This window comes from Ranitomeya variabilis, chromosome 1, assembly GCF_051348905.1.
Source record: "Ranitomeya variabilis isolate aRanVar5 chromosome 1, aRanVar5.hap1, whole genome shotgun sequence".
In the NCBI taxonomy this organism is placed as follows: Eukaryota; Metazoa; Chordata; class Amphibia; order Anura; family Dendrobatidae; genus Ranitomeya; species Ranitomeya variabilis.
In genome coordinates this window covers 45744687-45758730 of record NC_135232.1, presented here as the reverse complement: position 1 = coordinate 45758730, position 14044 = coordinate 45744687, and the positions used below count along the sequence as shown (strand labels likewise).

Genomic DNA, 14044 nt, shown 5'->3' with positions numbered 1-14044 from the left:
TTGGCGCTGTGACCTTGTGCGTGCATGCACAGAGCCACACTGATTATCCTATATGAAGATGGGACTTCCAACCCTGATGATGCCCGGTAGGGTTCATGATGTCAAGTTTTGCGTTGTGACCTTGTGCGTGCATGCACAGAGCCACACTGATCATCTCATATGGAGATGGGACTTCCGACCCTGATGATGCCTCGGAGGGTTCATGATGTCAAGTTGTGCCCCATGACCTTGTGAGTACATGCACAGAACCACACCGATCCTCTCACACTTAGCCAGAACTTTCAATCCTGATGATGACCGGGAGGGTTCATGATGTCAAGTTTTGTGCTGTGACCTTGTGCGTGCATGCACAGAACCACACTGATCATCTCATATGGAGATGGGACTTCTAACCCTGATGATGCCCGGGAGGGTTCATGATGTCAAGTTGTACGCCATGATCTTGTGCATGCATGCACAGAATCACACCGATCCTGTCACTCTGAGCTGTGATTTCTGTCTTATCCGGGGATTTCAGCGTGCGTGGCGGAGAACAGAATACGTGACGAGGACCGGACGTGTAATGGTTAGGAGCGGAGGGGCTGGAAAGGTGAGCGGTGAGGTGGGAATAAGGATTTTTTTTATTTTGATAGTCCTTTACGGTTTAGAAAAATGGCAACCTGTGAAACAATATTCCACTGGAATATATTCGCTCAACTTTAGCTATAACCCCTTTAAGACAGTGAAAAATTGACGGGGCAGCCATAGGAGTCTACCACAGTATCCTTGCAATAAGAGTGTATGTTCCAAAGGTGGCCGTGAACCTGAGCCTTGTTAAGAAGATCCTCTGTGCACATGCCCTAAGACTCAGCTCCGTAACATGTAGCTCAAATAAAGAGGTTTCTTTTATAAGTTTATTTCTCTCCGTTTTTGGCAGTTCTATTAAACCAAAGAAAACCTCCTTTTTATTTTCTACTTCTCTGATTGTTCCATTTCTGGTTTGCAAATACTGATGCAAAATGCTGACCAAATACTAACGTGTGAACGCAGCCTTAGACTGATATCTACGACGTCCATCGATTGATTGAGAACTGTGTATTTTTTTGTGGGCGTCTAGGAAGCCACGAGCTGGAACAGATGCAACAGATTTTGGACACGATTCCTGTCATTCACAAAGAAGACAAGGAAGAGTTGCTGAAAGTTATGCCATCCTTCGTCAACTGCAGCTGGGAAATCAAAAAGCCACTGAGGAAACTTCTACCCGAAATGAACCTGGAAGGTGGGTCCTACTGGACAAGGTCAGGCCAGGCTCATCCACCCTTAGCTCAGACTTACTCCTTAGCTATAATACACTCAATCATCCCTTTACTTGGTCCACCAGATTTTGAGCAGGTCCACCAAAACAAAGACTATTAATATAGTATCTTAGAATTTTACCACCTCTCGACATGTGGCGTTAATGCACATGACACAACAGGGGCCAGTGTGAGGAGCCAGCTGAGGAGCTAAGCCTACGTCACACATGGCGGACATGTGTTATACAGTCAGCACCTGCCTCTAACAGCAGCGACCAGAGCTCATGCCAATTGCTGCTGTTTAACCCCTTAAATGCCATTGTTAATCTCCACCAGTGGTATTTAAGTGTCTCGCTCGCAGTGGCACACAATATGGAGTATACATCTACCCCCCATGATGCAAATATGGCACCCAATAGCCTGTTTGACTATATAGTAGACCATAATTTTACTTATATACTGACTTTCTATGCTATAGCAACAAGCCATCAAACGATCCCAGGTTCCAGGTTCTAATTGGAGCTAAAAAATATTTAAAAAATATTAAAAAAATGTAAATCTCACTCCTTTAAAAATAAAGAAATAAAAAAATAAATATTTAATATAGCTATCAAATTCAAAAATTGTTTAACATGTACAGTAAGAGATGTAAAGCAAAAAAATAATAAAAAAGTAACCCAAAAAATTGTCATTTTTCAATTACTGCACCCGTCCCAAAAATTAAATAAAAATGAATTTATATAAAGTTAGAGAACCCCTGTAAGCTGAGGTGGATTAACCCTTTAAAGTGCAAAAATAAGCTCCATTTATAACGTTACCATACTATGTTAGCTTTGTTTTATTTCTAACCCTTAGCCATCGACTTCTTGGAGAAGATTTTGACTTTTAATCCAATGGACCGTTTGACAGCTGAAGCTGCGCTACAGCATCCATATATGTCCCCATATTCCTGCCCGGAGGATGAGCCGATATCTCTGCACCCTTTCCGCATTGAAGACGAAATTGATGATATTTTACTAATGGAAGCGAGTCAAAGCCAATTATCCAACTGGGACAGGTGAGACTTGGTTCTCCTCCATTTGTCACTAATTACATGTGAACGTGTTGTTCTTTTTATCTAAGGTACAGCTCTCTCCTAGAGAAACAAGGAGGATCGAGTACCCCCAAAAAACTGCCTACAGGTGGAGGGGTCTGATTTGGTTAAAGTCCTTAGACATGTTGACGGGTTTAAGGTTTGGTCATTGACTTAAAGGGTGGCTACAAGAGATGAGCAAATCAATTTGCAAGCCCGTGCTCCAGGGACCAAGTCAGGCTGGACGGGAACTTTACAAACCGTCTCCAATGCAGGGCTGCCACCAGGAATTTCAGGGCCACATACTGGCAAAATTTTCAGGCCTCCTTAAGACTCCCCCCACCCCCCCAGGCTCCACCCCAGCTTCGCCTCCACCCCTCAAATCTTCCACAGTCCCACTGTCCTCCCATGGAAAAACTCCACTTCTGCACCACGTCCTCACCAATCACACATTATCAGTTCCCATCTAACACCAGATCACATACATAGCCAGCCGCTTTTTGTTTTGGCCAAAAGATTTTTTAAGCTGCCACTATAACTAGGTAGACTCTTTTGGATGGGCCCTACTCTACTCTAACCTATTAAACATTTGTTAAAATATCCAGAACTTTTTTAGGTACATTTTTATTTATTTTTCTTAAAGGGAATGTGTCACACACATTTTTTTAAAATGAGCAATAATACCACATGCAAGGGATAAATACCGCCACATCATACCAGATCACATATTACCTCCACATAGTGACTGAATAATACCACATACAAGAAACAAATACCACCACACAATGACCAGACCACATATTACCACCAGTGACCAAATAATACCACATCAGAACTCATCTAAACAGAAAATAACAGTTATATAGAGCATCGTTGTGAACCACAGCAGATGAAGGAAAAAAAGCTATATAATGCCGTCCTGCACAGTAACAGGACCTCTCCCCCACACTGAAAACAGTATTCTCAAAAATAAAATATATCACAGCAGTAATAATGTCAATTAATTAGCCCCTACAGTAAAAATGGCCTACATCCTGGCCACTTCCTGTAATAAATTCCACATCCTGCCCCATGTTTCCCCATCCTACCTTGTGTGTCTCCATCCTGCCCCTTGTGTCTCCATTATGCCCCATGTGTCCCCATCCTGCCCCATATGTTCTCCCATTTTGCCCCATCCTGCCCCATATGTTCTCTCATCCTGCACCATTGTAGCGCAATGGCCAGGACCCTTGCATTGTGTCTCCTTCTCCCTCCATGCAGGGACATTAGATTACTCACCGCCCCGGCTCCCATAGCGTGGTTCCTCCGTGTGCTCCTTCTACTTCCTGGTGTGCCCACCTCAGTTCCCAGCGGAGTACCTAGTGTGCACGCTTACCTACTCTCAGATGGGCAGCATGCGCTTATGGTAAATGCCCTCAGCTTGTTCCTGAGAGGCATTTAGTATAATGGGAGTCTTCCTGTATACATGACTCCCTCTCCCTTAGGGAGTCACCAAGCAATGAGTTTAGTCATTAGGTAGCTGGTGTTCTACAAGTGCAGTTGTGAGGTTCCCTGGTCCAGGGCAACCAGGGTCCTGCACGTTGTCTCCTGGTCCAGGTGGGGCCAGTCCTGTTTCCAAAGTCGCCTGGTCTTAGTGTAGCAAGTGACTGAACATATCTCCCGTCTGTGTGCAGCCATTCCCTGATCCAGTATCCTAGATCGGTGTGTCTGAACATAGCCCAAATCAGTTTCAGCTAACCTGATCACTGGGGTCAGTAGCTGCATTACCGGGATCTGACTTGGAGTGGTGCCTTTAGCTACCTGTAGCCCAGTCTGTGTCTACTATCAGGAGCTCCAGTGAACACCCGGTAGCCTCTTAGCTACACCCCTTCCTAGGCAGGCCCGGTTCTCTGGCACAGTGGGTCCACAAATCCACATCCGGTACTATTGGGCATAACACAACAGACCACATATTACCACCACATAGTGAACAAATGCTACAATATTGATAATAATAAAAAAACACAGTACTAATATTCCAATAAGTGACATTATACACAGGAGCTCTGTACATAGTGTACAGTGTATAGTGTCAGTGTACAGGTAACACACTGACTCACTAGTGGCGTCTCTAGTTGAAGTCCTTCATCTTCGCTTTTCTTCATCTAGCACAGACTGCCATCATTTCTTCCAGCCAGGTCTCGTCTCTGTAGAAAATAACAGTTATCTAGAGCATCACTTCCAGAGCACATTCCCTAATATTTCGCCAACTTCTACACCACACCAGATGAAGAAAAAAAGCTATATAGCGCCGCGTTGCACTGTAACAGGTCCTCTCCCCCACATCGACAACAGTATTCTCGAAAATAAAATACTTCACTGCAGTAATAATATCCCTTAATTTGCCCCTACAGTAATAATGTCCTACATCCTGGCCCCTTCCTGTAATAATGTTCCCAATCCTGGCCATTATGTCTCAAAGCTGGCCCCCTTGTGTCTCATTCCTGGCACCATATGTTTTCCCATTCTGCCCTCATGTGTCTCCATTCTGCCCCATGTGCCTCCATTCTGCCCCATTTTCTCCCATCATTCCCCATGTGTCTTCATCCTGACTCATATCATCTCTCATCCTTCCCCATATGTCTACATCCTGCCCTATCTGTTTTCCCATACTGCCCACATGTGTCTCCATACTGCCTCATATGATCTCCATCCTGCATCATGTGTTTCCATCCTACCCCATTTGTCTCTATCATGTCCCATATGATCTCCTATCCTGTCCCATGTATCTCTTCCCTGCCCCATGTTTCTCCATCCTGCCCCATGTGTCCCCATCCTGCCCCATATGTTCTCCCATCCTGCCCCATTGTAACCCAATGGCCGGCACCCCTGCATGGTGTCTCATTCTCCTACCATGCAGGGATGCCGGCTTACTCACTTCCTTGGCCCCGTAGCATGGTTCCTCTATGAGCTCCTGCTTCTTCCTGGTGTGCGCGCCGCAGTTCCCAGCAGCGCACCTAGTGTGCACACTTCCCTGCTCTTAGATGGGCAGCATGTGCTTATGGTACATGCCCTCAACTTGTTGCTGAAAGGCATTTAGTATAATGTGTATACCTGCAAGATGGCTCCCAGACAATTGCTGGAAGTCATCCTGTATAAATGATTCCCTCTCCCTTAGGGAGTCACCAAGCAATGAGTTTAGTCGTTAGGTAGCTGGTGTTCTACCAGTGTAGTTGTAAGATCCCCTGGTCCGGTGCGGCCAGCGTCCTGAACGTTGTCTCCTGGCCCAGGTGCTGCCAGTCCTGAATCCACAGTCCCCTAGTCCCGGTGTGGCCATGCCTGTTCCCAAAGTCCCCTGGTCTCAGTGCGGCCGGTGACTGAACATTGTCTCCCGATCTTTGTGCGGCCAATTCCTGATCTATTATCCTAGACTTGTGTGTCTGAACATAGCCCGAATCAGTGTCAGCTAACCTGACCACTGGGGTCAGGAGCTGCAGTACCGGGATCTGCCTAGGAGTGATACCTGCGGCTACCTGCAGCCCAGTCTGTCTCCACCATCAGGAGCTCCAGTTAACGCCTGGTAGCCGCTTAGCTACACCCTTTCCTGCTCCTCTGGCACAGTGGATCCACAAATCCACGTGCACTGCCATTGGGCGTAACACCCATGTGTCACCCTTACCCATATGTTCTCCCATCCTGCCCCCCATATGATCTCCCTTCCTGTCCCCATAGGATCTCCCATCCTGTCCCCATTTTGCGGCTTTCAATACAAAGAAAACTTTAAAAAGTTTATCCTTTTCTCGTCGCGGTCTAGCGGCGTCCTCTCCCTCATGCATTTTGAGGTGTGGACGTAATGGCGCATGGCAGTTACATCGTACACTGGCAATGTGCGCGCCGACGTCAGCTGCTGGCTTGTGATTGGCTTGCAGTTGTTAAATTTTGCCATTCGGGAAGCCTTTCCACACGGCAATAGATTTTAACTAAACTGAGGACGCATGTTCAGTTACTGAACTGGCAGAATCCTGCTCCTGGGGCCCGGTGAGCAGAAGCAAAAAGAGCAGAGCCCAGACTAGGCCCCCTTGTTTTTGCTACTGCTCACCGAGCCCCATACACTAGTAGGACAGTAATGCCCAGATGGCGGTCCTGCACCTACCTGCTGTCATCCATGCCAGACTGGCTTATTAAAAGAGGAGCTGGGGATTCCGGCAGGTAGGAGGCTGCTCACAGAGCTGACATCCAGTGGCCACAGAGCACAGAGCTGGTGGCTGAATCGGGATCTTGTTAATCAATTCGCTTATCTGTAGTAGCTGTCTTTTCTTGAGGGGCATCTTTGGCACCTCTGAAGTTGACTAGTGGCTGTTGCACATTGTGACATCACATGAAGGCTAATGATGTTATGAGTTATGGGGCTCAGACATTGAAGATGCCAGAATGGGCCAGACTGAAGAAGAAGCCAGGACTGTAGTGGGGCTCCATAGTGGGACAGGTGACGGCCGGATGAGTTTCTTTTCATGTCTATTTATCATGCTTTTGGGTCTGGATAAATTGCAGAACATAATAATGCACACTTTATTGCATTGAATTAATTTTGATGTGAATCGATTTTCCCTGCTGAATTTGAATTTCGGTAAATTCTCTCAAGTTTTCCCCCTTTGAGCTAGAGTTAATTGGCATGTTTTTTTTTCTCCATGGAGCACTGCAAATAACACTTCATACTTAACGTGTTTCATTAAGGGGGTTGTCCAATGAAAACAAGTTATCTCCTATCCATTAGATAGGTGAGAACTTACTGATCGGTTCGGGTCTGCGGCGATCGGAAAATGAGATCGGATGCTCAACGCTCGCTCCATTCATTCTGCATGTAGAAACCAGAAAAAGCCAAGTGCAGCACTTATCAGCCTGAAGAGTTAATATGGCGCTTGGTTCGAGCATGTGCACTGCCGCTTCATTCAAACAGGAATAAAAAGAGTTCCCCATTCTGCCAATAGCTCTGGTGCCAGCGGTCAAACCTCTACTGATCAGCTATGAATAGGTGATAACTTTCTTTCATTGGACAACCCTTTTAAGGAGAGCCATTAACCCCAAAGAAACATGGCCATGTAATTGAGAATAGTACAGAGAAGACAGTGGGCACCATGGACATTCTTGATGATCATCATGCACAATTGGTCAACTTTGTGTCCCGGCATAATTTGGTATCTCCTCTTTGGCTCTCTCATAAGTGATATCTTCTATGGTTTTGGTCACTTGCTCCAGAGCTTTCCACGATGCTGGTGGCCTCGAGCAAATGAACAACATCTTACTAGACTGGCAGATGATTAGCACAATTAAAAAAGTTACCTCATTGCTTGGGGCCGAAGCGACAAGGCCCCACCATGGTCACATATCCAGACACCTGCTTAGTTCAAATTCTATGAGACTGATGAGATAGACAAGTACAAGCTTCAGCTAGCTTCTCCCTTAGCGCCATAGACTCAGAAGGTGGTGGCACTTCTCCAGAACAGGTGGCTCAGGAACCCATTCTAATGATCAGTAGGGAATCCCATTGATCATACAATTATTGCCTATCCCATAGATAGGTGAAAATGTTTCTTGTTGGATTTCCCCTTTACACCTATGTAAACATATATTGCATTTAAAGGGTTGTCGACACTAGTATAGCAGTGGAAATAGAGAAAGGGGACATAAACCAAGTAAAAACAGAGCTGAAAGCAGCAGTGTCAAGCACAACTGTCCTCTCTCTAGGTTACCTTCAGCATATTAAATTAGGTCTTCACTTTCGGCAGTCCCTAGTTGTAAAAGGAGTTCTGATCTCCTTCTGGGAAACCATCAATCAGCAGGTAAACCTGGTCGCAAGTGTTCAATTTCCCTGCAGCGCCACCACAGGAGGAATGAAGCATTACACAGTGTCTATTCATATCAATGTGTTATCTGCGTAGGACTGGACAGACACTCTTTGTAGCCAGTCTTCAATTTGGTCAAAAGATGTGGATCCTGACCAGAGGAGCCCTCTATTAACTCAGAATAGATTTTCAGCAAACTCTCATTTACATTCAGGACCTTCTGGTGATAACACTCAGTTGTCAATTTATTCATCCACTCCCTGGAGAAATAAGAGGGGAGCTGAATAACATTTTAAGAAAACATCATTCAGAATTGTTATTTCATGGGGAACATTAATATTTAATCAAATAGATATGTCAGGAGGATACAATAGGTCCGCTTATTAAAAAAACAAAAGTTTGTTCTTAAATGGAAAAAAAAATGTACTGTAGATGTAACTAGAAAAGTTTTTTTTATTAATAGAAGATTTTCTTATAGGTATCAAGTGAGTTTGTCCTCAGACATGGACTGGAGACAAGATCAGAGTCTCGGTATGAGTGACGTCCAACGAGATCCCCGTGCGGGGTCAGGATCACAAGCAGAAGAAGCTCAGGTTGACCCTCGAAAATACTCTCAAAGTAGCTCAGAAAGGTTCCTAGAACAGTCCCATTCCTCCATGGACAGGGTTTTTGAGGGTGACTGTGGCAGGTCATGTGAGTATAAAGTAGGGTCTCCTTCCTATCTGGACAAATTATTATGGAGAGACAATAAGCCACATCACTATTCAGAACCTAAACTTATTTTAGATCTTTCCACCTGGAAAAACAATACAATCCCACCCACGGGAGACCTTGTAAGGGAAGAAGAGCCATCAAACCTCTTTTTGGAAATTGCTCAGTGGGTAAAGAGCACCCAGGTAGGACTTGAATGTCCAGCGAGTCCTGTCTCCGAGACACAGGAGGACCTTCAACAAAGTCAACCATGTCCTACTCATCACACGCCTAACGATATCTCCAAGGATGCGGAATCTTCTTTCGATCTGGATGTTTTTATTACCAGGGCGTTAAAGCTATGTACCAGCCAGGAAGAAATGCCAGAGAACAAACTCAATGATATCAATGGGGCTTGTATTTCTGAACATCCGAATGACATAGCTCAGAAGGAAGTATTTCAGAAGGACAGGTGGTAGGACGACCGATGAATGATGGCAAAAAATTGTACCGAGCACATTTATTTTTAAATCCAGGATGTTGCATCTTGCATCAATAATATGGTGCAATCGCCTGAAGCATCTCAGATAGCCTTCAAGATGGAAGGCGATCAGTTTTTCTGTATCTGAAGGCGATCCATTTTTCTATATCTGTGTATGGCTGATGTAACCTCATTACATAGCAAAACTTTTAATGCCTTTTATTTTAAAGGCTCGCAGCAAACAATGCTCAATATTTGATGCCTTATAATTAGAGTTTAGCAAAAAGATTTGTAGGGTCATGATCCAGCAGCCACATCTAATCTTGTGAACCTCCTCCTTCCTGCTGTCATCTCCCTCCACAATGTTGGCCATCATACTAGGTCTACTAATCAGAAGAGTTATCTGTGATGCCAGGAGGTAGGAAGAGGGTTGCAGAGCTCTGGTCTGGAGGTCATTTATTATTGACGTGGCTGCCATTCTAGAACCTTGGAAACCTTGAAAAATTCCTCCTTTCTGCCAACACATCAGTCCACAGTGATGGCATCACTCTAGGTCTACTAATCAGAAGAGTAATCAAGGATGCTGGCAGGTTCACAGAGTTTTGGTCTGACAGAACACAGACTATCGATTGGCTCAGACCGGAACCTTATGAACCTCCTCTTTTCTTCTAGCATGTCTCTCTACAATCATGGTTTTACACTATGTGTACTAATCAGAACACGCATCGTGGATGTAAGCAGGTAAGATGAGGTTCGCAGAGCTCTGGTCTGGCAGGCCACAAACTATGGACGTGGATGCCAGACCAGATCCCTGCGAACCTCCTCCTTTCTTCCAGGGCATTACTCTACAATGATGGCATCACGCTGGGTCTACCAGTCAGTAGAGTTACCAGAGACGCCTGTAGATAAGAGGAGGTTCGCCAATCTCTAGTCCAGCGACCACAGACTATCAGCGTGGCTGCCGCACCAGAGCCTTGTGAACTTCCACCTTCCTGCCAGAGCGTCACTCCACAATAATGGTGTCACACTGGATCTACTAATCAGAAGAGACATTGAGATTCTGGCTGGTAGGAGGAGGTTCGTAATGCTCTGGTTCGGCTGCCATGGACTATTGACATGGTAGTTGGACCAGACTCTTGTGAACCTCCTCCTTCCTGTCAGCACATCACTCCTCAATGATGCCGCCACCATGAGTGTACTAAGCAGGAGAGGTGCCGGGTACGCTGGCAGGTAGGAGGAGGTTCGTAGGGCTCTGGTTCGGCTGCCATGGATTATTGACATTGTAGTCGGAACAGTCTCTTGCGAATCTACTTCTTCCTGTCAGCACATCACTCCTCAATGGTGGCGCCACCCTGGGTCTCCTAATCATGAGACGCCAGGGATGTTGGCAGGTAATAGTAGGTTTGCAGAGTTCTGATCTGGTGATCACGGGCTACCGTTGTGACCACGGGTCGTCCGAATCATTTTGTTCAACTGTATTTACAATAATACTTGATGAAAACAGATTGCGTTTAATTTTTTTTTTTATGCAGATAAAATTGATCAAAAGTTTCTTTAAACTACATTAACTTAGATTGTCCTTGGGCTCCTACATAGCATTTGTCATCATGTTGCCTACTAATAATTAACTTTAAGAAAAAAAAAGTAGAAGATATTCTCCCCAAATATTAACATAATAAATTATGATTTTTATGGGCAATTTTATGTTTTACAAAAAATCTTGATTAACTGTTATCAAAACGTAATTAAATAAATTGATAAAAACAAAGTCTAAAAATTCCCTAAAATATACTAGATCATATGGATTGTATATTTGTAGATTGGAAAAAATATAACACTAAATTTGGATCATTTGCCAACACTGTTGATAATAATCAGAGAATATATTTACAGATCTCAGGATCTAAATAATATTACATTATATTTCAAAACTTATTTCTAAGCTTTCTGTTGCTACACATTAACAGGGTACATTTTTATCTTTTTTTTCCAATATAGTTTGGATTTTATAATATTTTTTTTTCCGATATTTAAATGGATATTCTGGTTTTAGCAAATAAAGATGTATTGAAAAGTTATACAATTTCCTGATTTACGGTACTTTCTGTGTCAATCTTGTTATGATTTTTTTGCTGGCTGTCATTGAATAGAAAAGTTAATATTTTAATTCCAGTTTGAGAGGAGTAAATCTGCCAAAATTTTAATTAGCTCAGACTGGCTCAAATTTGGATGGAATATGCCCCGATTACCGGAAAAAAAGCTCTGAAGTCTTTCGATTCCAAAGCATAATAAAGTAATGGGCCGGGAAGAGGATAAAACCCCAATAAAATATCATACTCACCTCACCTCTACCACTGTAGCCTACTTGCCAGTCCACATAAATCCAGCAAGATGGAGTTGCCATTTTGCTGGATTCTCCCAAATGGAATCACAAAAAAATTCAGATTTGCCAGAATCTGCAGTTTTTTGGAAATTCTAAATAATTTTGATTAGATCAGAATTGATTCACTCATCATTAAGAACAGCGGATCAAAATTTTCTGTTCATGTAATGATCACGCAGTTGTTATAAAACCAAAGTATGCAGTAGCAGGCCAGGGCAGATTGTAATGAATGACAGCAAGCAGAGGTCTTGAAACTTTTGAACAATGGATACAGAAAGTACGTTGGAAAATTTGAAAATCATACAAAGAATATTTTTTATTGCTAATAAGTGATTGGACATGGTTGTAATATGCACCTTAAAAAAAACCTGTCACTTGCTATAAATATTGATTTTTTTTACTTGGTGTAAATGCCACTGTTCTCCTGAATCTGGCGATATTTTTCTCTTGTTCCTGCGCCTCTCCATTCCTGAGATATGGCCCTTTTTTCCCTGTAGTCTTGATAGTTAAGTGGGTGTGGTCTCCTTGAAGACTCCTATAGAGAAGAGGTGAGGACCACACCCACTTAGCTAAAAGACTAGATTTAAATACAGAGAAAAGGGGGCCATATCTCAGGAACGGAGAGGCGCAAGAAGAAAAGAAAAACATCTTCAGATTCAGGAGAGCGGTGGCATTTATGCCATGTAACAAAAATACATGTTTATGGAAAGTGAGAGCTCCCCTTTAAATGTCAAAGAAACATATGTGTGTATAGAATCCTAGAATCCTATGAAGTACTGAATTGGATCCATAGATGTCAGTGTTGCGGCCATAATACAGACCCTAACGTGGGGCCCATATTACAACCATATAACATCACCCTGAATCCTATTTTGGGGAGGATTTTCAGATTGTTCCTGCCTTACCAAAAGTAAGTGTTATCAGTTTCATTTACTGAGTCATTCAAACAATCGATGAAGAGTCTAGAAACCGAACACGATGAATTTTCTGGTTTTGTAAATACCGGTATTCTGCTGCTTTTTACTGATTTCAATACAGTTTTGCTGAATTTTGAAATAAGGTTTTGGATAACTGTAATAAAATATGAAATAAACAGCTCAAATAACTGTGCTATGTTGGCAGAAGTTTCTTTTTTTTTACAAAACTAGCAAAAAAAAGAAAAAATTGAAAAATATTTTACATGAGTGAAATGTCAATGGTCCCCGTGCTAACAGACAGCTTGACTTCATTTGATAGACAACCTGCAAACCACTTTATTTAACGCCTTTGTGACTTGGTGATTTTCTGTTTTTGCACCACGTTCACTACTTTCCTCTCCTTTTTCCAAAAGCAATAACTTTTTATTTTTATTTTTGGACATCGTTTCTACACGGGAGGACTTTATTTTTTATCTTTTTTTATCATTCATTTTAACCATACAATGTACTGGAAAACAAAAATACAAAATTCCAAGTGGGGTGAAATGGTGATAAAAAAAAAAAAAGAAAAAGGATTTTCAACATTTCGTTTGGGTTTTAGTTTTTATGGCTTTTATTGTTCTATAGACGTTACCAAGTATAACGTGATTCTCCAGGTGATACCAAACTTAAAAAATGCAGAACTTTCTAAGAATAAATTTGCTTTGTGTTGTCATTTTTAAAATTTTGCATTTTTCATCAATGGAGCTGTATAAGGGACAATTTGATCACTTTTTATTGCATTGTTGGTGGGAGGTGTAGCAATCGAAAAATACAGGTAATTCTGGAGTTTCCATTCTCTTTCTCACATTTGCCATACGCGTTAAATAATTCAATTTTTAACCAAATATAAAAGAAAAGAAAAAAGTGAACTTGGAAAAAGGGAGTGAGTTAATCTTTTTTTTCTTAATTTTTCACTTTATTTTGTGAGAAATGAACCTGCGATTATTAGATCGTTTTATAATTAACTGCAATAAATCAGTACTGCAGTATATAAAACTGTCGTCTTCCTATCTTTATGGGAGTACAAAGATTGCGGCGTTGGGAATTTTCTGCCCTCTAGTTTTCCGAGAAGTAAATATAGCTTATATATTTACAGAATAAACTTTTTTGCTTGTCTACCTATGGAAAAAAATGACATTAATAAAGTATGCTCAGACAGAATCACGTCTATCGATATTTCACGTGTGTTATCTGCTGCGTTCGTGCACGTGACAGTTTGTCCAATTTATTACATTGATGTATATTGCCACTTCATACAATGTGCGTCACCTGTTTGCATGCCGGACTGCGTGTCTCAATTATGTTAGCTCTGTGATTTATGTCCGAGATAAATCTGTGAACGCAAACACAATCTGACGTAAAC

The 14044-nt window shown here is 42.6% G+C and overlaps 1 protein-coding gene across 2 annotated transcripts in view; it reads left to right on the top strand.

Moving 5' to 3' along the window:
• MAPK4 (mitogen-activated protein kinase 4) overlaps positions 1 to 12832 on the top strand; it is a 179201-nt gene extending 166369 nt beyond the window's left edge. Inside the window, exons 4-6 of one of the 2 annotated variants that reach the window (XM_077282990.1) lie at positions 1097 to 1258; positions 2130 to 2331; positions 8647 to 12832. In XM_077282990.1, coding sequence (XP_077139105.1) covers positions 1097 to 1258; positions 2130 to 2331; positions 8647 to 9337 — 1055 coding nt within the window. In that variant the 3' untranslated portion in view covers positions 9338 to 12832. The remainder of the gene's footprint in view (positions 1 to 1096; positions 1259 to 2129; positions 2332 to 8646) is intronic. The other variant, XM_077282998.1, reaches the window with a different exon arrangement.
• Positions 12833 to 14044: the final 1212 nt, after the last annotated feature.